Source organism: Carassius carassius, chromosome 44 (assembly GCF_963082965.1).
Source record: "Carassius carassius chromosome 44, fCarCar2.1, whole genome shotgun sequence".
Classification (NCBI taxonomy): domain Eukaryota; kingdom Metazoa; phylum Chordata; class Actinopteri; order Cypriniformes; family Cyprinidae; genus Carassius; species Carassius carassius.
The window spans coordinates 10,397,825-10,425,391 of NC_081798.1; the positions used below are offsets into that span (position 1 = coordinate 10,397,825).

The 27,567-nt window shown below is 34.2% G+C and overlaps 1 protein-coding gene across 3 annotated transcripts in view; it reads right to left on the minus strand.

The window, feature by feature from the left end:
* The window catches only part of iqsec1b (IQ motif and Sec7 domain ArfGEF 1b), a 187,987-nt gene that overhangs the window by 112,905 nt on the left and 47,515 nt on the right, over nt 1-27,567 (minus strand). For 2 of the 3 annotated variants that reach the window (XM_059538059.1, XM_059538066.1), the window contains exons 2-3: nt 24,501-24,536; nt 8,284-8,391 (exon numbers count right to left, since the gene is read on the minus strand). In XM_059538059.1, coding sequence (XP_059394042.1) covers nt 8,284-8,391; nt 24,501-24,536 — 144 coding nt within the window. The remainder of the gene's footprint in view (nt 1-8,283; nt 8,392-24,500; nt 24,537-27,567) is intronic. The other variant, XM_059538060.1, reaches the window with a different exon arrangement.

Sequence of the window (27,567 nt, forward strand, 5' to 3'; positions counted from 1 at the left end):
GCACGTATATTATTATAGTGATGTTTAATAGTTGTTGTTGGCGTTGTGCTGTTTAATATTTTTGTGAGAACTAGAACTTTTTTTCAAGATTATTCTTTGATTAAGAAAATACATTTATAATATATATATATATATATATATATATATATATATATATATATATACACACACACACACACACTTTCACACCTTCACATTTCAAGTGTTTGTATGTACAGTATGTGTGTGCGTGTGTGTGCGCGTGTATGTGTATATATATATATATAATTTTTTTTTTTAAATATACATTTCAAATGTATAAAATACAAAAAAATATATATTGTATAGAAAAATCTTTTTTTTCACTCACTCACTCACTCACTCAATATTATTTTAAGGACATTTGTGTTTCATAAGCCTTTAACCTAAAAGTGTTGGACTGTGAAGATGGAGGTCATATCTGAACCTAGTTGATCATGTTACCTGTATTCATGTAATCATGTTTTAAAATGCCATCACGGTATTCTGAAACATTTGCAACTAAACATTTCTGTCATTTCACAAACCGTTATCTAATGAATGACGATAAAGGAGCTCTATGTGAAAATGTTGAATGAGATATGAAGTGTTCCTGACCTATAGAACTCCCTCCCTGTCCTTTTGTGAAGCATTGCTCTATTGCAGGCTCTCCGTGCCCTTGACCAGCGATCAGTCAAGTGTGGGAAGGGACACACACACACACACACACCCAAACACACACTTAAGCCAATATCCAATCCTTCCAGGGCCTGAAGGCCAAATAAACAGTCCGTGTCTGACACCCCTTAACTCTTACTATCAGATTATTTTAGTATGGGTCAGAAGTTATGGTGTTATTGCTGCACACTTGCATAATACAAACAGACATCCACTGGATAATATACTTCTACTGTATCAAAATAATCTAGATGCACTGTTTATTAATACATAAAAGTTATTGTAACTTAATATGGATCTATTGACATTACCCATTTTTATATATAATGAACAACTAGTGCCCACAACATATTTTCTCCTATTATTTACTTAATTTCTGTTAAATTTTTGTAGTTATTTTATTACTATTATTATTTACTTTCCTTTTTCTCAATTTCCACCCTCACAGGTCATCCTAGAATTGGTGGTTCTTGTTCAAAACAGTTGGAAGAAATGTGCATCAAATTGACAGAAGCGTGTGACAAATTACTACCAGTAAAATCTCAAATGAAACTCATTCCAGACTTTGATTCCTAACTCACTTTGTAATGCTATCAAACTGTGTCAATTCCTCTCAAAGTAGTAACTTTTTGATCTTTCAGAGGGTTTGTTGTGTGAAAGAAGTACAGTTAGCATGCTCTGCTTTATTGCAGTCTATTAGAAGCTTCCAGTGAAGCATGCTGGGTCAACCTGTCGAAATTCTTCCTCCTGTGGTGACAAGTTGAGATGTTATTTAGACAAACCACACAGACCAGGCCAGTATATGCACTGTCATGGTTGACAACAGACCCACTGCTGAGCAGCAAAGACACACTCCAACTGCCAAACTTTACTTCTTAGGACTTCTTAAGACTCTTTAGAGCTGACGACAGTTATTATGCACAGTACAGTCACTACAAAGAAGAAGAAAACTACCATACTAGAGGAAACTGCACTGATTGTTTATCTAGTATGTCCTAAAGTCTAAAAGAACTCCATTTACTCTCCTTGTGTGTGGCACAGTAGAGATGTTAAATATGGTGAGTAAAGAGAAACATACGGTCCTGATATATCAGGGATGGATGTTTAAGCCAAGGAGTTAAAGGAAAACACCACCGTTTTTCCATATTCCACTATGTGTTGATACGTACCTCTCCTGTCTCAGCAGCACTTCGACCTCGGCGCAGTAATATCAGCACTCCTGAAAACTCTACCTCTCCCTCTAACTTCCGTCAATACAACCAACAAGAGGAGTTTTCAGGAGTAATGATATTACTGCGCCGAGGTCAAAGTGCTGCGAAGTGCTCTTCAGAATGTAATACTAAATGGAGTAATAATATTATTATTTACTGTATATTGTATATATTTCTTACATTTATTACACAATGGTAAACATTTTAAACTGTAGTATGCTAGACTGGTGTCACATGACCTTACGATTAGGGATGGATATTGATTCAGATGTCCCGATTCGATTATATTTCGAAACACAAGTTCTTGATTCGATTCTCGATTTTTTATTACATTCAGTGAATATAGTTTTAATACAAATGCTATTGATATTTCAAAAAAATGAACAATAAACATCAGTTTAAAAAAATTAAGAACCACAGGCCTGTATTTTAAACCTATAATTATTTTGTATAGGGTCGTTTTTTAAACAATAATAGGGCCCTAGAAAATGTTCTTATTTTTTTCTGGTAATCATTTTAGAGCTGTACCAGAATATTCGATTATTCTAATATTCGTTCGGTGGGTTGGCATTAGATTTTCAATTTTGTGATTCAAATAATCTTTTTTTTTTTAACACCTGGCATGCCCCATCAAACGGTATTCATTCGTGCTTGAATATATCGGGCAGAGTGGTTCTAAGGACTGTCAGGTATGGTAACAGTGTGTGTGTGTGTGTGTGTGTGTATAGATAAACTGTAACACACCTACACATATATACACGTGTACACAGCACATAAATCACTGATTCTTGCGAAGTGGGACAAAACAGTCCCACTTCTCAAGTATTTATGTAGTGAGAAGACAATAAGTGTCATAGATTTAATGTAATATTGATACAGTTAAACTGAAGGGGACAATTGGGTTAAATACATTCTATTATTAATCTCTCATAACATTTACAATTGAAAATATTTTAATTTTTAAACCATATAGCAGTTACAATTGCTGGACATGTTTTGTCCCATGTCTCAAGAATAATTTTTTTATATATATATATATATATTAGGGGTGTAACGGTACGCAAAAATCACAGTTCGGTACGTACCTCGGTTTTAAAGTCACGGTTCGGTTCATTTTCGGTACAATAAGGGAAAGAAATGCAAACATTAAACTGCAGGTTGTTTATTACTATAAACTTTTTTTAACAATTTGTTTACACTTTTTAAAAATACTTTTTAATAAAATATATATAAAATAAAAAAAAGAATAAGAAATAAAATAATGCTGCAAAGTTCTCCACTAAATAAAATACTCTCAGTCTCAAACCAATATCATATAATAAAATATAATGAAAAATATAAATAAATAACTATAATTACAGTGCAGCATTACCAATCCCAGCTTGTAGGCCTGCTCATATTTAAAAAATATAACTTTTCCAAAGTGTAAAGTGCACCATCAACAGTTTCAGTTTTTAGACCTGCTCAGATTTTGTTATTGGTTTGGCCCGATCAGAATTAAGAGCAAAGGTCTGTTTAAATGCCGACGGGAGCTGCGTTTGAATTACAATCATTTTCCTAGTTGTAGTGATGTTCACACTCGCGTGATGCCTTTTGAAAACCTTAGGCCAGTGACATACTCGCATATTGCACCTGTCACACATAGTCTATTTTGCCTTCATTACTGTTGACGGTGTCCTTTATCAGTAGGCTTTATATTTATGCTCAACATGAAGTATAGATATTGTTGTCGTGAAGACAAGATCCTGGTCTGTCGGCGGTCTCCCTCTATGTTACCTACAATAGCAGCAGCGCGCCAGCGCCGCGTCAGGCATGATTCTGGTGTGTAAAGACACAGAAAACGTGAAGCAGCCATCACGCAACTGACACGCAGCAGAAATGCCACGCAACGCAACGCAGCCAGTGTGTCACCGGCCTTAGAATCAGCTGCAGGGTGGGATTTGCGCTGAACGCGGAGACTTCCACCACTTAATATGTTTGTTTGGAAACACGAAAATGTACCTATGTTCCGCATACAAAATATTGCATTCGGTCATTCGGTACACACGTGCACAGTACCGAAAGCCCTGTACCGAAACGGTCCGGTACAAATACACGTACCGTTACACCCCTAATATATATACACACACATTAAATTTAAATTAAATATTATCATTTATCCAAAGCGACTTACATTGAATTCAGGCTTACAATGTTCTCCTATCATGGATATATAATATATACTGCAGAAATTGCATAAAGTGTGTGGTACAACATTATGCAACTGCAAGCAATGGAATGAAACAACTGGTAACTTGTCAGCTGCTTTTTCCGACAGCAACCACCACTATTGATCTCTTGGTCTATGAGTGGAGCCCTTGATTACTAATATGAGGCTGTTGCAATTAAGAACCTGGTTGTTGAAGTTCAAAGGCTGTAATTTACATGCTAATATGTAGCAGAGGCTAGAATCTTGTTTATTGTGTTTAAAATCAACATTGGCGTTTTGATGTAATTGCATTCGTGAGACAGAATGTTTATTATCTTGTTAGCTGGTCATGAAGTATTGAAGAGGAGCAAAACAACAGCTGCTATTTGAAGTTTGGTTTTAAGAAACGACTAGCATGATAGTTTTAACTTGTGTACCTGGAATTGCACTTGGGTCTCTGATCAATAACCATTTCCTTAGTGCTTTGTCAATTCCTGGAGCCATGTCAATTTTTAACCTAGGCTCATTAGAAAAATGTGCCTCCACTTACATTTTTTTTTTTTTTACAAAAGAACACTATAGATACTCAAAAAAATGTAATTCCTTTTCAGAAAAAATCATGACTTCAGAGGCAGATAGTTGAAAATTAAAGACAATTTTTTTGTACAGTTCCTTAAAAATACTGTTATGACCTCAAACCACATATGGCTTTTCTAACATAAATTTGCTTGGTAGCTCACCTAATAAAGCATTGCACTTATGATGAAAAGTGTCCAGTCGAATGCGAGTTACAATAAAAGTGCTCAAAAAGAAAAAAAGCAGGCTGAAATGGCATGGTTGCTTTAGAAAATGTATTTTTATCTCATGTTTGTTTTTGTTACCACTATTGGTCAGTTTAAGGGTAGGATTTAGTGTGTTGCAGTTGTACGCAATTTTCAAATCCATTAACCTTTTAGCACCACTTTTCCTTTCTGAACTGCTGCAATAATGTACAACAATCAACACAATAAAACATTGCTAGATACATATTCATTTGATTGAAAAATAAAAATAAACATCTCTGACTGATGCAGCATAACATGTCGCCACAGGTACATTGTTCCAATGAGTCTGGGTTGTCAGTTTTGGTTGTGCTCTGTGTCTTTCACACATCTTTAAAATGGTTAGTGTTCATCCACATTTAAAAAAAAAAAATAATAATAATTAACCACACCTTTTAAACCCCTTATAGACCATTTGCTTCCCATATGCTACCCACATTCTCATTTAGACAAAAAGATGTGCTTGAGAAAATCTTTGCTAGTCTTAATATATTGTTTTCATTTACAGTACAGGCCTGAGCGCATGCTTGCACACTAGAAAGTTCTTTCATTTCATCCTTTTATCATTGCCTTCCCTGCATGGCTCAAGCAAAGTCTGATCTCATGAAACCAGGATTGAGAGATCTCTAAACACTCCACCCAACTGTTTGAGCCGAAGATCCCACGGGATGACTGTTGTTATTTGTAGTTGCGCTCTAAGCCTGACATGTTATCTCGATCCGTGGTCAACGGCAGTTAATGTACAGGGATGTCTCAAGCCCTTGGGGTAATCACTAATGTTTATCAGAACCCGTCATCTCCAAAGCTAATTAAAAATCATCAAACAAGGCTAAACAACAGAGCTAATTAACAGGACACAGAATAACAATCCTCCATGGACAACAGGCTAGCATGAATTTTCATAAAACTAGCAGAGGCTTTTAATCATCAGAATTCTATGGACATGCTATTGGCTATGCTATGCTAGAGCACACACACATATTAAAAACTACAATCTCTGCCACTAGCTACAGTACATTATGGGGGAGAATTTCTAGCATGTAACAGTTTGTGTTATAGATCCAATACTAGTGCTGTCAAATGATTAATCACATCCAAAACAAAAGTTTTGTTCACATAATATATATATATATATATATATATATATATATATATATTTATATGTGTGTGTGTGTGTGTACTGTGTTTATGAATTATATATATACACACACACACACACACACACACGCATGCATATAAGAAAAATATGCTATGTTTATATATTAAATATATTTATATATAATAAAAAGAATATAATATAATACAAATATATACTGTATGTGTGTGTGTTTACGTATACATAATAAATATACACAGTACACACACACACATTTTATGTAAACAAAAACTTTTATTTTGGACTTTTATTTTCAATTAATCATTTGACAGCACTATCCACTACTAAACTTTACATGTCTTCTGACTTGCTAAATATATCACTTTATAAAAAATGCAAAATGAATTGATGCTTGAATCACTATGATTATCTGGGTCAAGTTGTTATGTAATAATAAGTTATACATGGTTAAAAAAATTATAATATTAAAAAAAAATTAAAAAAGTGGCTGTAGACAAGTCAAAAATTCACATTTGGAAATACCTGCCAACAGCAACTGAACTGAGAAAATGTATAGACTATAAATACTTCAAAGCACACGTGAAAATATATTCTGCATTATTTTTTATTATAAATATTTTATTTCAATATGTTTTATATTTATATCAATATATATCCATTCAAATTTTCACTTTAAAGGGGTCATATTATGCTTTTTTTTTAAATTTACATTTATGCATTTAGCAGACACTTTTATCCAAAGCGACTTACAGTGCATTCAGGCTATACATTTTTTTTTAACCAGTATGTGTGTTCCCTGGGAACTGAACCCACAACCTTTTGCGCTGCTAATGCAATGCTCTACCACTAAGCCACAGGAACATTGTAAAGATCATTATTTTGTGTAATTGTTGTAACAGAATATGTTGACATGCTTTAATATTCAAAAAAACACATTATTTTTCAAATACTGTACATTATTGTAGGTCCTCTGTGACCACTCTCTCTCAAACGTGTCATTTTCTACAAAGTCCCTCCTTCCGACAATCGAAGTCTGCTTTGATTGGCCAACTGAATCAGTGCATTGTGATTGGCCGAACACCGCAAGCACCTGTCGGAAATGTAACACTCCTTTTAAATAAAAAAAAAACAAACAAACAAAAAACTTAATTTCTTTTCCACTTGAAGAAAGAAATACATGGATATCTTGGATGGCACTGGGGTGAGTAAATTATCATTTTGAACTAATCCTTTAAGTTTAAAATAAAAATGTTTAAATGTAATATATTTTTCTCCTGATCCTTATTTTAAATAGGTCATAAAAATATCAATAATTATTGATATCGATCAATATTAAACACTTATATCGTGATACAGTTTTCAGCCATATTGCCCAGCCCTAACCCATACACATTCAGTGATTGCGAGCTGCCTTGCATGTGGGGCTGTAATTTTGACTATCATTAAAAGTATATGAATGGCGGCAATACCGGTGTACTTATGCAGAATAGTGCAAGCAGTACTACACACCCATAGAAAACAGCAGCGTAACTGGTGTTTATCATAGCAAAGGCAACATATCAGATGAATTCCGTGAGCAGAGGATGGGTTTTTGCAGGAAGAAGAAATCTCTAGCATTTAGTTCTGATCATAGCTTGTCTTTAAAAACGAAGACAGTTTGACGTTCGTAGTAGGAGATGTCACACTGCAGGACTGTGCGCCAAATCTTCTGACACTGCTAGAAGTTCGTCAGCGGTCAAATTTGATCGCAACAGCCATTAATCAGCTGTCGGTGAACACGTCAAACTAATGATCAAAGACTACAGATTTTAGCCAAGGATCATAAGAATCTTTGAGGATTATAAAAATTTGTCTCAGATGACCAAATCATGGCCAGAATCGCACAGTGTGAGCCAGGCTTAACTTGACACAGTAAAAACCTTGCATCATACAAATGTCACACAATCAGAAGCATGACATCCCACTGCTCCACAGCAGGAGGAATCTATGTGTTTCTTCATTTTCTATCTGAGTGCACCATCAGACACAGGAGGTCCGCTTTCACAGAAGCCACAAAGAAGGAGCATTACAGCACTGCTCTGGCCCAGTCATGGCAGACAGATCTATTAAATGAACATGGATGTGTATTTTTGAGCAATCAGCTGTGATGGGAGCATGACAGTTTGCATAACCTGACACCAGGCCACCAATATGTGTGGAGAATAAGATGGAAGTTAGTCCATGAATCAGCTCTGAGATATTAGCAAGTGAATATTAAACCCTTCCATTTACCCAAGAGATGCAGACTTCCATTTGCGACAGGGGTAACTTCTTCGACACAGCGGCACAATAAAGTTGCCAGGGTTATCTGTGACATCAAGGGGCAAAGAAGCGTGCCGTCTTCAAAAGGAAAAGAAAGAGAGAGACATGTTCAGCTTACAAGAGGTTCTTGATGTTCGGTCATGCTTCAAACAGATCAAAGTCAGCAAGGCACAAATCACAAGCAAGCCGAGATACATTCTGAAATGCACAAAAAAATGAAATGTACTGAATCGGAATGATGGAAAAATGCTGTATGTACATGCACAATCAAACCAATTATGGTTAAAGAGATTCTCACAAAAAATGAACACTGTTATCATTTACTCACCCTCATGTCATTGCAAAACAACTGGACTTTCTTTCTTCCATGGAAAGAAAAAGGAGAAACTTTTTTCCTATTCAATTAAAATGAACAGAAACTAGCGCTTCAAAAAGTGAAAACTATGAAATGATCAAAAATAAGTCTGTAGGACTTGTGTACTACAGCTATATCTTCTAAAGTCAAAGGATAACAAAACGGGCTGAACAAAAAATACAGCTGGGCCAGTAGTTTAGAATTTTACTCTCGTCCTAACGCACACTGTCCCACCTACGTATACTATATCTATGTTCATTCCCCCAGCATTGCTCTGCATGTAAACATATTTCAGCAGATTTAATATGTATATCTAAAATCAAAACCTCAGAAAAACTGGATTCCAAAATCTCTTAAGTTTTACTACATTGTTATAATTCTAGTTGAGTCTTGATAGTTATTAGTGTTTTGTTGTATATGTAAACACTGAATTCAGCTGTTGTCCATCCTTTGGATTCCTCTTTTGATTGAATGGCAGGCAACTGAAACTCATTGAAGAAGTGTTGGAAACCCTTCAGTGCTTATAGACCAGGAAAGCTGACTAAGGCTGTTAGGGGACTGGAATATCTCGTTACTTGCATCCGGTGTGCATTGCATCTCAATGATTTCAAATCAAGGTCAGGAACTTTCGAATATGCATAATCACAACCGACTATTGGCTGAATCAGCTCTCATCTGGCTGAAAAAATGTAAGGGGCGGACAGAGAGAAAAAAAAGAGACAGAGAACATGCAAGAAAAACAATAATGAAATGTAAAAGAAAGACAAATGTGTTTACGTAATTAACCAGAGTGCTAAATTCATGAACACTCTTTATCATCTATCCAATATATAAATAAATAAAATAACATGTCCTTGGAAACAAAGGAAATTAAACATTTAAGGACAACATTGCTGGGAAAACCTTCTCATAAGCGGGTAGGACATAAGTAGTCTAAAACCATGCCATGCTTCCTCAATTCAAAAGCATATTTCCTGTGATCTGAATAGCCTTCGTCAACTCTACAATAAGTAAAGTCATTTCAGATTAAAAGCAAAATCCTGTGCTTATCCAAAATGGATGAGGACATCAAGTTAGTCCTTCTTAGTGCCGGATGAATACATGTGCAAAATATATTCTAATTATTTTACTGCTGAAAAAATTAAGCAACATTGTGAATATCATTCAAACATTCATAAATCATGCCTTTATAATTTTTCATAGATTTTTACTCTGTGTTTTGAATTTATTTATTTATTAAACATTTTGGTTATTTGAACCAGATTTTAGCTGATACATTAAACATTTAAACCTACTTTTAAAAGAGTTTAGAGCAAATGCATAAATACATCGATACATAAAGAATATCATTAGATTGCTGAAAATGAATTTTTTTAAGATATATATCACACAGTCCTTCTTTCCAAAGAACAAGTGATGAAACAAGCAGATTTTTCTAATTTAAACCATTTTAAGTCTCCATGATTAATTAAATGGGAACAGATTACATCTCTTCCTGTTCACTTTTATAATCCTCATATCAGTGCACAAGATAATCTAAAGCGCTGAAGACACAATCCTGTGAAAAGCAGGTAGCATCCGACCAGAAAATAACATCTGCCTTTCTTCGCTGTGCAGCCAGTCAGGTGACATTTGGCTAATGTATGCAGAACATCGAAAAATCTTTATATTACATCCCAAAAGGATGGCGGTATCGTAGATTACAGGAGAATTGCTCTGCATAATCATTACTGGCCAAGGGCTCATTTGCATTTGCAATGAGTAATAATCTTTCCAGACTATTAATGAAATCTAATGAAGGTGTATAAGAGGCTTACTGACAGTACAATTAGATGTCATGTTCATCACAACTGCTTCTGAGAGACCAGAGGTTGGAAGCGGTTAAACAGCATATGTGCCTCCTTGGACACCTGGTAAGATTAAGCTAGTTCTAGCAAACCAATTACCGGATCTTATTTTTCAATCTCACATCCAACAAATAAAACCTATAGTACCTAAAAAAGGCTGATTTTTGAGCATTACAGAGCATACCGCCCAAGTCAATATTACATGAGATTAAAAGACCAGATGTTTGCTGGATATCTGAGCCAGAGATGCTTTGAATGTCATGTTTTGCTTTTTTGAATTACGAAACTTGGCTAGTCAGGCTTAAATGTGAGTATTAACATTCACAGGAGGCGACACATGCTCTTTAATTATTTAAATTGAATGCATGCATTCAGTATTTTGTTTAAAATGGATTCTGTTGATTGAACAAAACTTCAATTGAATTTCAATCAGAGGCACCAAGGTCCCTCACCCAGTTAATCAACTATTTTGAATTGCTAAACTTATTACATTAAATTTATATTAACCCAAAATCTCACTATGATTTGTCGCCATGGTAACAAACCAATGAATCAAATTGATCAAAATCCCCACACATTTTTATAATTTCCATTTTTGAAGAGTGAATTATTAATTACCAAACAGTTGTCTTATTTTGTGTGCTTTCTTTATTCATCGGTACAGCATGTAGGGCTGAATTGTAAATAATTTAGCTTAATGAACCTTCTTATACATGGGCCAGCCAATTTCCCATGATGCACACATGTCCATTTCCAGCCTGCTAATATTAATGACTGTTCATTTCATGGGCAAATAAGAGAGATCTTGCAATGTCACGTCAAAGCCGTTGGGTTTACAACACATAACCACAAGACAAAGAAGCTGTTCTCCTCAGCGACTCTGCTAACCAACGATAATCAGTAATGTCATGGGATTAAACCCCTTTGAGTTTCCGCCCTGGCTGCCATAAGCTTTCTGTTATCACCACAGAGCAGGTTCTGGAGTTACATAACTCCTACAACCAAACAATCACTCCTAAACTTAAAAAAAAAGAAAAAAAAAAAAAAAGTCCAAAAAGCTGGCAAGAACTCAAAGCTAGCCTAAGATTAGCTTCGAGGACTAATTGAGCTGCAAAACAGCAGTGTGAGCTTCATTTTATAGGAGATGTCCAAAAGTGTGATCAAACAGACACCCCCCAAATATTTTAAAGGGTTAGTTTACCTAACAATGAACATTCCAAGACCTCCATTCATCTTCGGAACACAAATTCAAATATCTCTGATGGAATCTGAGAGTTCTCAGACCCTCCATAGACAGTAGTGGTCTTTGTGTTTTTTGACAGCCGATGCCGATGCCAATATCTTGGAAAGGAGGGTGGCCGATGGCCAATATAAATGTATTTATTTTAATTAATATTTAAGAAATTTGAAATAATTTGAAAATGGATAAAAAAATTATTTGTACAATAAGACATACTTTAACTTTAGATGACAAAGTATTTTCCACAAATAAATAAACATTTAATAAAAATATAATTAAAAAGGAAGTAAACTGTAACCAACTGAGCACTGCGTATTCTGGGAAGTTTGTGTGCATTTTTTTAAATAAATAAAGCCAAGGTAACACTCATTATACATACAGCACACAGTGAAAATGATATGAATATGACAGGGGGAAAATGCATAAAGCCCAGCATAATTTGAAATCCCGAATTTAATGTTTAAAGCATACACACACCGTAAAAATAAAAGTCCCACCTCGAAAGCATCGGCCAAACATTGAAAATGTTTAAACAACAATAAACAACATAATCTGCAGAGAAAGATGATTGCTTTTGATTCGGTCTCATCTTAACCCTCTGAATTTCCATCCCACCCCATTTACTGACCCTAAAATCGGTGGGCAAATTTTCATTAGTTCGAGGTCCTTGGTTTCCATCTGACAGCATCGATATATGTGTCATTTCTGCCAATATTATATTGGTGATTCAGAGAGACATAAAATGTCCCTGATTGAAATACTCAAGCAAAGCCAAAAGACTATTCCCATTTCTCATTGAGCACATGCTGCTAGCAATGGAGCTGCATTTAGCAGTACTGGCCGGCACCCAAACTACAAAACCGAGTAATTGTGTTTAAATGGTCCAGACTGATCAGCATTGTGATCACAGATCTGTTCATTCCTCTCAAATGGTTTCCTCAGATCCACCAGACAAACCTCCATGTTACCATCAATCGTACATGAAAGTAAAGAAGCTTTGAACCATTAAGCCACTCTCGGCCCCTGGTGCTGTGAAACAAACCGAATCCGAGTGGCTATGCGGTTCAGCTTCACTGCACAACAATCCATCACAGATCTGCCAGTTTGTGAACGGACTGACTGCTAACACATGGGTGCTGAAAAACAAGGCCAAGCCACAATTGTGTCTGGAAGACCTATGGAGATGAATAAATGAAATAAACATGGACTATCATTGGTGTTTAACAAATGGTTGGTCACTTTATGTCAATCAGATAATCTCCTTTTGTTTAAGTGAGCATTAGTGATGCACCGAATGTTCGGCAACTGAAATTATTCATCAGAAAACAGCTAAACAACAACAACAACAAAAAATCCTATTTCAGTGTTTGGCCAAATAAGGGGAAAGACTGAATAAATAATATCGAATAATGACTTGATGTGATCAAACAGAGGCGTGCATTTATGCAGCAAACACGTGGCAAGCACGGAAGCATTTAAAACTGTCAGAGAAAGATGCAAAAAAGCACCAGCAGTGAGAGACTAGAGAGCCCAGTGAGAGACAATTACAGATTTGTGCACAACTTTGGCAGTATTTTATAAATGTAAAAAAAAGTATTTTTCAAAATGACAGCGTCTCCATAAACCAATGTAATGCATTTAAAACATAACTTTTTACTCTAGCGATAAGTCATGGCAATGGATTTTGGTGGGGGTTGGATTTTGCATATATTTATTTGAAGAAGTATGCGTACATCTTTACAGAAGCAGCATGGAGAGCTGCTTCAGAAATGTGTGTGGCACGGCTGGTATAAACACAAGTATTGACTAGAGTTGCTACAATCCGCTTCAGTGGCCGTATCAGAGCCACATTGCGCCGCAGACGTGTGCAGTGTAAATTGTCTAAGCATTTATGTCATGGAAAGCCCCTTATACTCGAGAGCGGCCACATATGAAGTGTTTTTTTGGGGGTTATAGTACATTGAAAAATTATCATATTACTTTTTACATACGCCATGTGACCTGTAAATGCGGAAAAACGTTTCCATTGCAGTATTGTAAAATATTCCTTTTTCGAATTTCAGAAAAAGCACCTCATGCAAGCGATTTTTTTTCTCGATATATGGGAGTTTTTGCGAAATTTACATGTTTCCATTAGGCATATTTTAATTTGCGCAATTTAAAATTTAATGGAAATGCAGCTACTGCACAGCATATCTCTGATAAGATGATGATTGAAAGCGCGAAATGGCTTAAAATTAATTCATAAACTACAGAATGTTGTTTTCTAATACATAAACGAATCAAAAGTATTCTGACAACAAGCTCACAACGTATCTGCTTTTTAGCAGGAATTCGAAGTGTAAAGAAAATCTGTGTTGAAACGATGTTACTTGTTAGTTGCTCAGTAACATTATTATGAATTTTAACAAGGCATGTGTCAATGCGATATGTGTGAAAACCCCAAATTTATAAATCTAACAACAAAAAAAATGTATATATATAAAAAAAAGATTAAAATCAACATTCATAAATGTTAGCATTGTAATTTTACTGTTGTTCTGAAATGAAATAAAAAGTAAGACGACAATGATAATAATAATTACTAGGGATGGGACGATAACCGGTTTTATTGATAACCGTGATAAAATGTGCTGAAGGTTAGTAATATCGTTTAAAAATGAATTATCATTAAAACCGTGTTTGATTATCGCGGTTTTAATAACTCACTATTAAATCATGTCCAGCCAGCAACAGTCTGACGCAAGCGCAGCGCACAATGTTTTTTTTGTTTTTTTTCGAGAAGGAATGGCGAAAGTCAGTGACTTTTCTATGCTTTTCTATGCTTCTACACTTTTCATTGTAAGGAAGGAAATGCCACAGAATTTAATCTTTCTTTAAATTAAGTGCATAGAGTTGCTTGTTTTATTAGTTGTTTGTTGATTATTAAATATAAAACTTGCTGAAATGTTTTCAGTGATAGCATCAACTATTTTTGAACACTTTCATCTCGTTTCAACAAAACCGTGATAATATTGATAATAGTGATAATTTTAGTCACTATAATCGTGATGTTAAATTTTCATACCGTCCCATCCCTAATAATTACAATAGCTCTATTAATGTTTTAATTCTCTTCTGTTCAGCAAGGCTGTATTTATTTATACAGCAAAAAAAAAATGCCTGATTCAAGAAGGGGGTCTCAAAAATAGACAAGAAATATTGTCTTACTAACTTCTTGATTTTCAATTAAATTGTGCTTTATAGGTATAATGTCTGCTAGAATGTAAAAAAAATTCAATGTTAAGTAAATATTTATAAATTGTTGTTTTATAATAGATTTATTTTTTGGTAACACTTGGTAGCTTAACTTGTTGCTTATTAGCATGCATATTACTAGAATATTAGCCATTTATTAGTATTAATTAAGCACAAAATAATGCCTTATTGTACATGACCTTATTCTACATAATCCTACCCAATACCTAAACTTAACAACTACCTTACTAACTATTAATAAGCAGCAAATTAGGAATTCAATGAGGGAAAAGTTGTAGTTAATAGTGAATAAGTGATCCTTATTCTAAAGTGTTACCGATTTGAGCATTCATTTAGTCAAAGGTCTGGCTACAACAAAATGTTTTTGCAGCAACCTAATGTTTGTAAGTGTATCTCCCCAGCTCTGTTTCCTGCTGCAGTGACCTCTTTCATTGTGCAGATGAATCATACAGAGGTCATTATCATATTGCTAATATATCATGGCAGAGGCACAGTGCTTAAAGCAGTGCACCTCCATAATTCAACTGCTGTTAATAAAAGTGCTAAACCTCCATCCCAAAAATGGTGCTGTGATAAAACTGTCCTGTGGACTACTTTTAGTAAACCATCACTGTCAATAATGGGTGCATTTGGTACCGGTCAACTGCAGTTCACAATACATTTCACTCCCAAAGTTGCATCAGTGGTGTGATGATTCTGTCATGTTTTAACCAGCTGTTTGGACTCTCATTCTGACGGCACCCATTCACTATAGAGGATCCACTGCTGAGTAATGAATATCTATAGATTGCTCACTGTAGCTCCTGTATACAAAAACTACCAGTCAAAGGTTTTTTAATTTTGATTTAAAGAAGTTTCTTCCTGCTCACCAAGCCTGCATTTATTTGATCCAAAATACAGTAATAGAAGTAATATTGTGAAATATTTGTACTATTAAAAGAACTGCTTTCTATTTTAATATATTTTAAAGTGTAATTTATTCCTGTGATCAAAGCTAAATTTTCAGCAACATTACTCCAATCTTCAGTGTCATATGATCCTTCAGAAATCTTTCTGATATGCTGATTTGCTGTTAAAGAAACATTTATTAATATTATTATTATTATCAATATTTAAAACAGTTGAGTACATTTCTTTTTCAGGAATCTTTGATCAAAAGAAAGATCCAAAGTTTGGCCTTTATCTGAAATAAAAGGCTTCCATTCAAAAGCTTTAAGTTAGTTATAGGCATTATAGAAATTAATACTATTATTTAGCAAGGATGCTTTAAATTGATCAAAAGTGATGATAAAGACATTTATAATGTTACAAAAAAATTATATTTAAGATAAATGCTGCTGAGCTGTTTATCAAAGAAATCAGAAAAATTCTACTTAGCTGTTTTCAACATAATAATAACAATAATAAATGTTTTCTGAGTCGCAAATCAGAATATTAGAATGATTTCTGAAAGATCATTTGACGTGTAATGATGCTAAAAATTCTGCTTTGAAGAGACAGGAATAAAATACTTTTTAAAAATAAGCAGATATTTTACATCGTATATATATATATATATATATATATATATATATATATATATATATATATATATATATTTACGATGTAAAATATCTGCTTATTTTTAAAAATAAGCAGATATTAAAAAAAAATATAAAATATTTATATATATATATATATATATATATATATATATATATAAATATAAATATATATATATATATATATATATATTTTTTTTTACTGTTTTTGCTGTACTTTGGATCAATTAAATGTAGGCTTAGTGAGCAGAAGGGACTTCTTTAAAAATAACTTTAAAAATCATACTGTTTAAAAACATTTGACTGGTAGTATACTATGCAAAGTATACTCACAGAATAATAATAAAACAATATTGACTGGTAGTATGCTACTCCCAATATAGCCCTATTCCATAATGTATAAAATATGATGGAGTGGTAATAAAACATAAACCTTTTTTCTATTTTTTTCTAAAAGATCTTTTTAAAAGAATAGGTGTAAAAAAGAATAAAATAGATGTGATTAGCAGAATTAAACAATTTAAAATAGAATAAAATAATTAAATTAGTTATGATTTTAGTGACCTCCTTAGTTTTAGATAAACACTTGAATGAATGATTGCAATATCACTCGAATGAAATGAACAATAATAATGATAATTATTATTATTAATAATAATAAAAGTTCTCCAAGGCAAGAATAAAATTAATTGATTAAAAGTTGCAGTAAAGACAATTATAATGTTATACAAAAGATTTCTATTTCAAATAAATGCTGTTGTTTTGAACTTTCCATTCATCCTGAAAAAAAGTATCATGTTTTCTCAAAAATATTAAGCACCACACCTGTTTTCGACATTAATAATATTATGAAATGTAATGTAGACTGACGTAAATGGCTCTAAAATCAGGCTTTTCCATAAAAGGAATAAAGTACATTTTAAAATGTATTAAAAAAGAAAACAGTTGTTTTTAAATAGCAAAAATATTACTGTATTATTTATTTAAAATACAGTTTTTTTTTATGAATGCAGCCTTAATTGCTGAGTATGAGAGACTTTTCTATTGAACAATATTAAATAAAAATAACTTTGATAAAATCATCAAAAATTAATTAATCTTTTAAACTTTTTTGCAGATAAATACATATTCATATTTATGAATGAATTAATAAATACATTAACAATATTCATAATGTATTACAATAAAAAGCGTCTATTTGACACTACATGAAAATATTACTCTACTTTTTAAAGACACAATTTTGTCTGCCTTCAAATCAAATCAATCAAAAGGAGGCATGGACGACAGGATGTAACCCAAATACTGAATTCTGACATGCCTTGATACCCTCCTTCTTCCGGATACTTGAAAGATAATCATTTTGTCAGGTCCGCGACACAGCCACACGTGTTTGTTTACCCAGTATCTGCAAGCAACCAGTGTGGCCGGCCCTGCCTACTTAACCTTGGCAAAGCTACAGGCCAAGTACAGAACAGCGTGTCAGCAGAAAGAACCCGTCTTACTCTGCACTGTTAGCGTGAGCATCAGAGCGCTGGAACAGAGCCTGCCAACAGCTGTGTGACACGTGCGCATGCACACGGAGTGGATCGGCTTCAATGGAGCAGCCTATTACAGGCCCAAAATCAATGAGGAGATACATAGAGTGAGAGAGAAGGCAGGAAGGTGAGTGTAAAGACCCAGGTGAAAATGAGAGAGGACAAATGCTCTGGGGGACCAGGTCTAAAAACCTCCCTGCGGCTATACTCACTCACACACACACGTCCTTGTCTAGAAGGAACAGTGTGTATTGTACAGGGCCGCTCGGTGGAAAGCAGAGGCGTGCTGATGTCATGCTGATGTATGCCACTAGCAAAGCCTGGCAGCAGTAACATATTTTGGTTTGTAGTACGGGGAATAAAGAAAACTGCAAGAGGTGACATTTCACTCTGCTCTGATGATGGTCTGAGTCACTGAAATCGAAACGATTTGTCAAACAGACTACACTTCGTAAGTTTTATGAGAAAGTGTTATATCTTAAGTTATCCACAATAAATTGTGCTTTCAAAATGATTAAAGACTAAAAGTTTAGTTTTGTTTTTCAAAGTGTGAAGGATTTTTTCTCCTTAGAAATATTTCAGCCATTACTACATACAGTATATACTGCCAAACATACACAGTTTTACAGCCAGTTTAAAAATATGTAGCTGAAAAAATAATAATAATGTGAATAAATAAATAAAAAATGAAATTAATAAAAATGTATTAATAAATTAATAATACTCATAGAAATACTAAATACTAAATAATATTAAAACCAAAAACTGTCCTACCTGAAACAGTGGGAATAAAATATAAATACAAAATATATATTAATAATTTTCATAATAAATAACTGCATAAAGACTACATGATTCTACTTGAAAATAAAATAGCATTCATAAAAAATATTTTGGATGAGCAGATTTAAATAAATAAATAAACAATACATACTGTATGATGCTACCTGAAAATAAAACTCAATTTAAAAATAAATTACAAATTCATTTATTTATTGAAAAGTTTTCAGCTGAGATATAGACTCTCAGGCTGATAATACACCGGGCAACTTTGGGAAATGTTGCCGTCAACTCTAACAACTAGATGATACACAGGGCCCATGACCAATCTAAAATATCCAGATAGAAATTTGTTAGCCATTCTCAATGGGAAAGTGCCCAAGCAATTGTTTAAAAAAAGTTGTCCGGCAAAACCGCTCAAAAAGTTACGCCGTGTATCATCATTCACTCACACAACAATCCAAGGATAACATCCTCCACTGCATCTCAAACTGTCATTTTGTTTAAGAAAGGCTCAACATGTTGTCTGCGCTTTGAAAATGATGAGAGAGTTTGACGACATTAAAACAGTGGCTGAAATAACACTGATATCTGACTCGACTGCCAGCATCCATTTATCAGTCTCAACATCAAAGTCTAACTGAGGCGGGACTTAAAAACGTCCAGATAAGGGAGAGATATGAGTGATATGCCTGTTCACTCAATTGAATTTGGCTCGAAGCTTTGATATCGAAGAGGAGAACTTCACTGTAAGTGAAAATTCCCAGAGTATCTGCTTTCTTCAAGTGTTTGTCCCCATTTCTAGGGATAAAACAGTTGCTTAAAACTAAGAGTGTTTTCTGTGAAATATACTGCAGATGTAAATCTGCAAATACACCCAGTGTAAGAGACGTCTTTTAAAAAATAAAAATGTTCCTCAAACTTTTGAACGTTAGGCGATATGCAGTACATTAAAATATGTTAGATTTTTTTTTCTTGTTTTTCCATTTTCTACTAAATTTTGTATTTCATTTTACTTTTTACAATAATATATTAAAAATATTTATTACTTTGTCCCTCACAATATTAACTGTATGATTTCTGCGATGCGAAAAACACGGAATCCACTCATAAAAATGGAATTTACTGTATTATGCGGAATGTCATGGAATTAATCAAATAAATAATAAATATAAAGTAGGTGAGTACACTTGAATCAAAATGTGATATGGTCTAGCATAGGGCTATTCAATTAGTTTAATTTGAGGGCCAGATCATCGAAAATTTTAAGGGGGCCAGGTGGGGGCGGTCATCCTAATGTCTTTTATAAGATAAGAAATTAAATTGAAAAGCAAATTCAGCTGTAAAATAAACAAATATTATACCAAAAATAACATCTCTGAAAGGTTAACATTAGTGCTATCAATAGATGAAAAAATATTTAAACGATCGCACAATTTTATGTAATTAATTAAGATTAATTGTAGGGATGCACGATCATGATTTTTCATGGCCGATTCCGATACCGATTTTTTACAAGCAAACTGGCCAATTTCTGATACCGATTTCCAATTTTTTTTTCCTTTAAGCAACAAACAAGAAAGAAGGAAAGTATGCATAAACAAGATTTTATTTGGTATTTAATTGGCCAAACTGGCTTTTGGCTATTGAAAACAATAACCGTAACCATCTGAAATTAACGGCAGTAACTGCACAGTAAGTAGACTACATTCAATACAAACATAGATGGTACAGACATTAGCATTTAGCTTTTGTTTTTGAATTGGGTTGAAACTACATAGAACTGGCCTTAAATTAAAACATTAACTGTAACCATGTGAAATTAAAGTCAACAACTGCATAGTTCTACAATCCAAACAACACAATCAACACACATTCAAGAAGAGGTTTCTTAATCAGCATTCAGTATTTGCTTTAGTTTTTAAATTTGGTTTTAAATAAGAAAAGGTCTTTACCAGTGAGACTAAATAAAAGTATGCTATATAAATAATTCGAAAATGTTAAAATCAAATAATGTTGGTGCGAATAAAACAAAGCAGCAAAGTGTTTAATTCGTCCAATTAAAAAAATAAAATAGGGTAATGATTCACCTATTTGTTTTACTTGAGCCAATGAAAAATAAATAACTATTGACTCAAAAAAATATAGATGTGAATCATTACTCATAGCACTTTTTTTCAATGTGTGATACAACAGGTGATTTTTAAATAAAATTAAGTCGATGTAATTTTAAGATAAAATAAAAATAATCATCCTAACGTTAACTGACGTTTACTTCTGGCTTCTCAAACGTGTATGCATGTTATACTTAAAAAAAAAAAGTATAACTTTTTTGTCCGTTTTGTTTCTCATCCAACACGCGAGAAGTTGAGCTGAACATCCTTTTACTGTCTCTGCTTGTGCAGGGCGCGGACAGATACAGTACGCTCACCCAGCTTCAGTGAGCACTAGAAAGGGGCTCTTATTTTGTGCAGTAGGCAGTTCGCTTCCTGCTATCTGTGCCTCAGACGTGTACTTTAGCTCTGCACTTCCTGTGCTGAATGGCTGTCCGTGTCCTGCGCACAGATTTCGAAATACTTCCACACAAATGTCATGATAGCGAATGATTCCAATGTAGTTCCACGCAGGTGCACTTCCTGAAAAATCGGCCGGATAAAAAGACTAAAAACCGTTCGATTGCCGATCGTGTATTTTAAGCAAAAACCATCCGGTTCCGATTTATGGCCGGTCAACCGGTGCATCCCTAATTAATTGCATATTAATATATTTATGTTAAATATATATTTATGTTTGGTCTAGTGTCTGTGAATATTAAGCCACAAAAATACTATTTAAATATGAATACTCCATGTTCTGCGTTTCTCAAACGCACAGTTTCATTTACTACACACATACTGAATCGTGTGATGCTTGTAGTATTTTCAGCCTCTGCCAACTCAATATTAGAGTACATGAACACATTGTTTATTTGTCATATCATATACAAACAGAAACTCAAAGGTCTTCACAGCAAACTTACAAAATAAAAGTTTGATTTAACTTGAAGAAACTGTGACAAAAATTTAGCTATTACTAAATGTAATGATAGAACTACTACTACTAATAAAATTAATATTAAAACAATAGTTTCAATGAATATTTACCAGAATTATTTTTTTTACTAGAATTTATTTCCCAAAAAATGTAAACGCACAAAGTAACAAATAAAGTAATACTAAACTTAGTTTTAATAAAATCCTTTATTTAGAGATGTTTTGATGATTAAAATATAAAGAAACCATTAAAATAGAATCCAGAAAACTAATGGAAAACAGATTTTGGTCAAGTTAAACTTTTAATAAATTGCTGTTAAATTGTGTAAGTTTCAAGATTTCAATTAATTAAACATTCTTTTTGATTAATAAAAAACAGACTGTAGAAAAATTACAATGGACAAAATAGAATTTGGAGCCATACACACGGGGGAGGTAACACAGTTATATCAGCCAAGTGGACATGTTTATCAGCTGATGCAAATCATCTCAAAATGACCAAAGACTGGCTGATATATTGGTCCATTAAAACACAAAACGCCTTTCTTCCCAAATGTCTTAAACTGCCAAATTATACATCTGGTTCATTCACACCAACACAGGAAAGAGTTTTAAATTTAGATTCATATCAGACTCGCTTTTCCAATTCAACAATCTTATCAAGTTTTCCATGTTAATAAGACAGATCCGGGGGAAGAACACTAACCCAAGAGACTGTCAACACAGGGCCTTTGGTTTTCATAAAGGCTAAGACAACAAGGCTTTCCTCAGTCTAGAAAACTGCCTGGTTTGCTCGCCTAACAAAAAATACACAGCGATCTTCCCCGATTATAATTATACACCCTCGATCCCTTACAGCACTTCACCCTAAAACTAATAAGCGTCATCCATCTGCAGCCAGATAATTTGCCAATTACCGACAACAACTGTTGTTGTGTGTTATCGTGTTTAATGTTGTTGCACAAGTCCAATGTTCCTTAAGAAGCGCTCCTTAGGGACAGCCTCTCGCTTTGATAAGCAGTCTGAGCTTCTTTTGCATCAATTTCCTCTCCAGTGCTCAATTCAAACTTCTCTGGCTGATGAAATCTGGGATCAACAGCAAACCCCGAACAAGATTGTTACAGTGGCTCACAAAATGCTACGAGTGTTGAGGAGGACCTGCTGGATGTTTGGGAGAGTCCCTGAGGATTTTGCTGCTCCATCGAAACTAATGCCACCCCCAGCTGGAAGGAAGCGTTGAGGTACATTGATTCACACTCTACAACACTGCAGTGCTGAGTGAGGATCTAATTAAGTCTGTTAATAACCTAGTGTTGATACAGCTGTAAATGTTCAACCGAATGGATACAGCAGCAGTCATCTTTCTTTTCGACTTTTTTGCAATACAAAGGTGCCCATGAATGTTATTAATAAAGACCTGCTTCAGAGAATCTATCACAATGATGTACAGACCCACGGCTCAGGATTGATGGGAAAAAATGTCTTACTGAAGTGCAAAGTAGACAGATAGTACAAAAATATGTCTTATTTTTGCCACTTGGCACTTAAGCACTTGAGCAATAACTCAGCAATCTCAAGATGATGAAAAGGGCTCAAAGTTTAGGGTTTGATGTTTTACAGTACAGTATGTGTGATATTTATGGCCATCACTTTAAAAATTGCGTCACAGACCTGCTTAGGCTATGAATAATAATAAGATGATGGACAAATAATATTATTACTATTTTAGTAAATAGTATGTGAAATACTGACAAAGAATTCAGGTTTGTAGTTGAGTGCTTGTTCATTTCCAAATAAAGTAAAACAAGAAAACTAATCCAAAACATCCAAAAATGTATTAAATAATAATAATACAACATTCAACCCTCATTAATTACTCTTGCTAACAAACAAAATAAACACATACATGATGAATCTAGATATTTGTTGGTCTAGTGGTTACAATTTCGCTTTGAATGCGAAGTGGTTTTTACTAATCTGTCCTATTATTTTCAATAGGACACATTCATTCAAATTTAATAAGATGAATAAAACTGCTACTAACTATAGCACACACACTAACAAAATGAAAACTTTTTCTTAATTACACATCATTGCCACAAGCTATTTTAGAAAGTAGTGTATACAAAACTGGACTAAGGTGATATTTTGCCTAGATAAACTCACCATTCAAGGCTTTGAATCAAAACAAAAAAAGTACAAGCTTTCAAAGGTACGACCATGATTGCACAATGCCCTTGAACGTAAATTTAAAAGCTTAAAAATAATCCACATAATCCATAAATGTAGCCCTAGAAAAAAAATTATAATCTCTTCAGTGGAAGGTTTCCACAATAACATAAACTGATTACAAATCTGTAGTGGGAACAATGAGGATGTTCGTCCAAGAAGTCAATGTGCATCTAAGATAGGATGCAGAAAATGTCAATACACATGCATGACTCAGTCAGGGAAATGACATGTGTCTACTAAATAACGTGCATCACATAATCTGACATGGCAATGAGAAATGCAGTTCTCAGAGCATCTACTATGAGCTTTATGATGACAGCAGAAGAGCCAAGATCCACAGAGAGAGTGTCCTCTCCTAACATACCTGACATTTGCGACATGCAAGCCCTCACTTTCATTCCTGTGGGGGACAAAAAAGAGAGACACAGAGTTAGAAGTTGAAATTTTGAAAGAGGCAGTGAACAACTTGACATCTCAAACTTAAAAAAATAAACAATCCTCCATGTACTGACAGAACAATAGCAGTCTTGTTGTTTGGAACCATAAGGGCTACATTTCAAACCCATCTACAGTATGAATGACTATATGCCCAAGTGATGCAAGCAATAACATTCAACGTGACCTGTGTAGTCTGATTCATGAGCAAATGATTCTTATGAACTCATTCTTCAAAGTGAATTAAAACATACAGTACGACCAGTGTAATCTGATTCACAAAGAAATTACTCTTATGAACTCATTCTTTTAAGTTCTTTTATACAATTCAATTCTTCCTTTTTAGGAAGTTAATAAGCATTCACCATTCTGTATACAGACTCAATAGCAGCAGACTCTCTGTATGTGATGGAGAGCTCTAATATTCACATTTGTGACTGGCAGATTACCCCAGGCATCCCCTAGCCCAAGCCCTTGTTTAATAATTCACAAGTTTACCTTTGAGAAAAGGCTTTGTCAGAAAAGCTATGGTCCTCATTGGACTAAAGGTGCCAACAGCCTCGCTCTCAGATAGACGCCAGAAAGCTTTCTGGACAGAGAACTGGTTCTGATCCCATTACTCAACAAAATGGTCACACACAATGAAAACTGCCAAGAGCTGTTGAGGAGACCACTGTGTTGATGTTAGGAGTGGATGGCATTGACATGTCTCTGGGAATGTTAAAAAAGCTGTGTAGTTGGCCCTAATAATAATTGTGAGGAATTCCGAGTGTGCTTTTTTATTACTGGTCATCGCTTTTAGCTCAACAACTACCTATTCCCGACTATGAAGATGGCAGATTTCAAAACCCAATTTGTAGCATTCTATGCAAGCTGCTAGCAGACTCATTTGTAGTATGGCCCCAGATTTGCTTGTTTTGATTCTGCTAATTATTAGCACTGCTAACTGCAAGTTCAGCTGAAAACCCACAGCTTGGTAAAATAATTGACTAAATTAAACAGTCACATATATATTGTTGTTATCTGAAAATTCTGCATATACTCCTCATTTATAAGTACAGTAAGATAATAAAACTGCCTAAGAGGGTCATGGGTGCTTCATTATAATTGTTCAGCAAGTGTTGGTTTTGAAATAGTACTGTAATTGTGCCAGGTTAATATAATACAGTAATAGGCAAATTAAACAATTAGGCAAATGAGGCAATGCAAGAGGGAATGAGAAGATCCACAATGCCACAAATGCACCTATACTTTGCACTAAATTGTTACAGGATGAAATGAACCTTATTGATCTCACATTACTGTACTTATGATTGCTTTAATTTGTTAGTGGTTTGACAAGCCATTATGTGGTATAAGGAAAATAAATAATTAAATTAATAATAGAGTACAGGAGTGACCACATACTCTCTCAGCAGCTGTGGTTCCAGAGGTATTACAAAAAAAACAAGAAAAGATTGTGTACATATTGTATGATTCAAAGAACTAATTGTGTAATGATGCAATCAACTCAAATATTTTACTGATATATATATATCGTTGTAATAAATATAAATAAACAGATTTATAAATAAATATATAAATATATACACAGAAACATTAAGCAGCACAACTGCTTTCAACATTTACTATAAAAAAGATTTATTGAGCATTAATTAGCATATTAACATGTTTGTTAACTTGTAAAAAAATTTCACGATATTACTGTTTTTACTGTATCTTTGATAAAGTAAATGAATAATGAGTATGATTTGTTAAAAAATATATAATTCTACCAACCACAACATTTTGAACAGTAGTGTAGTTTGAGATAGGAAGACAGACTCAGTTAAAACTAAATACTTTATATTTATTGCTTTGATTTTTCACACTGACTTGTGGTACAAACAGAAGCATATAACACAGCTTAATCTCAGAGCTCATGGTAGATCAGCTTTGAAAAGTTTAAACTTTAAAAATCAATTTCTCTATGAAGAAAATGAATGAGATTGCACTTTGAAACAACATCACCCCTATGAATGTTCAAACAGAACTGATACCACTGCACTCCACTGAAACAACTTGGAAGTCATAATAGGAAACCTGAAACCTTTGGTAGACAGTTGGCTAGAAGACATGACCTGTTTGTTCTTGACAGAAATTAATTTTAAGGAAAAAATATATATTTTTACCAATAGCAGAAATGCTGCATTCCATTCAGTGTTTTCAGTAGACAGCTATACAAATGCAATTTCTGCTATGCCTTTGATTACAGATCTTAAGGTAGCTCTGGTTAACCACCAACCAAAAGCCAAAACGGGGTCAGACACTTTAAACTAGAAATAAAACAGATGATCAAAGGCATTTTCAGAATTTGTAAACATGTAGAAAACTATTCCTTAATAAACATCATTTATAAATTTGTCAATAGCAAATGTAAATTTAAAGGAAAAAGTTTGTTTCTTCATCAGAACACATTTAGAGAAAATTATTATTACATCACTTGCTTACCATTGGATCTTTTTTTTACCGTAGCAATAGGAGCACAGAGGATGCAGTATACACTGTGCTACACTCTGTACTCTCACACTTGGACAATAACAACACTTATGTATGGATGTTGTTTGTTAACTTCACCTCAGCATTTAACACTCTCATTCCCTCCAAGCTGACAACAAAACTTGGAGACCTGGACATTAACATCTCCTTCTGCAACTGGACTTTCTGACCAACAGACCTCTGGATGTTAGGTCAGGCCACACCTGCTCCACCACCATCACACTCAACACCGGCATACCACAGGGCTGTGTGCTGAGCCCATTTCTCTACTCCCTCTACACCCAAGACTGCAAGCCTGTGAATGGATCCATCTCCATCAAGTTTGCACATGACACCACGGTGATTGGCCTCATCAGAGACAACAATGAGACTGCCTACAGGGAGGAGGTTCGGAACCTGGCCGCAAAAAGGAGCTCATTGTGGAGTTCAGGAAGAAGAAAGGAAGCACGCATGACCCC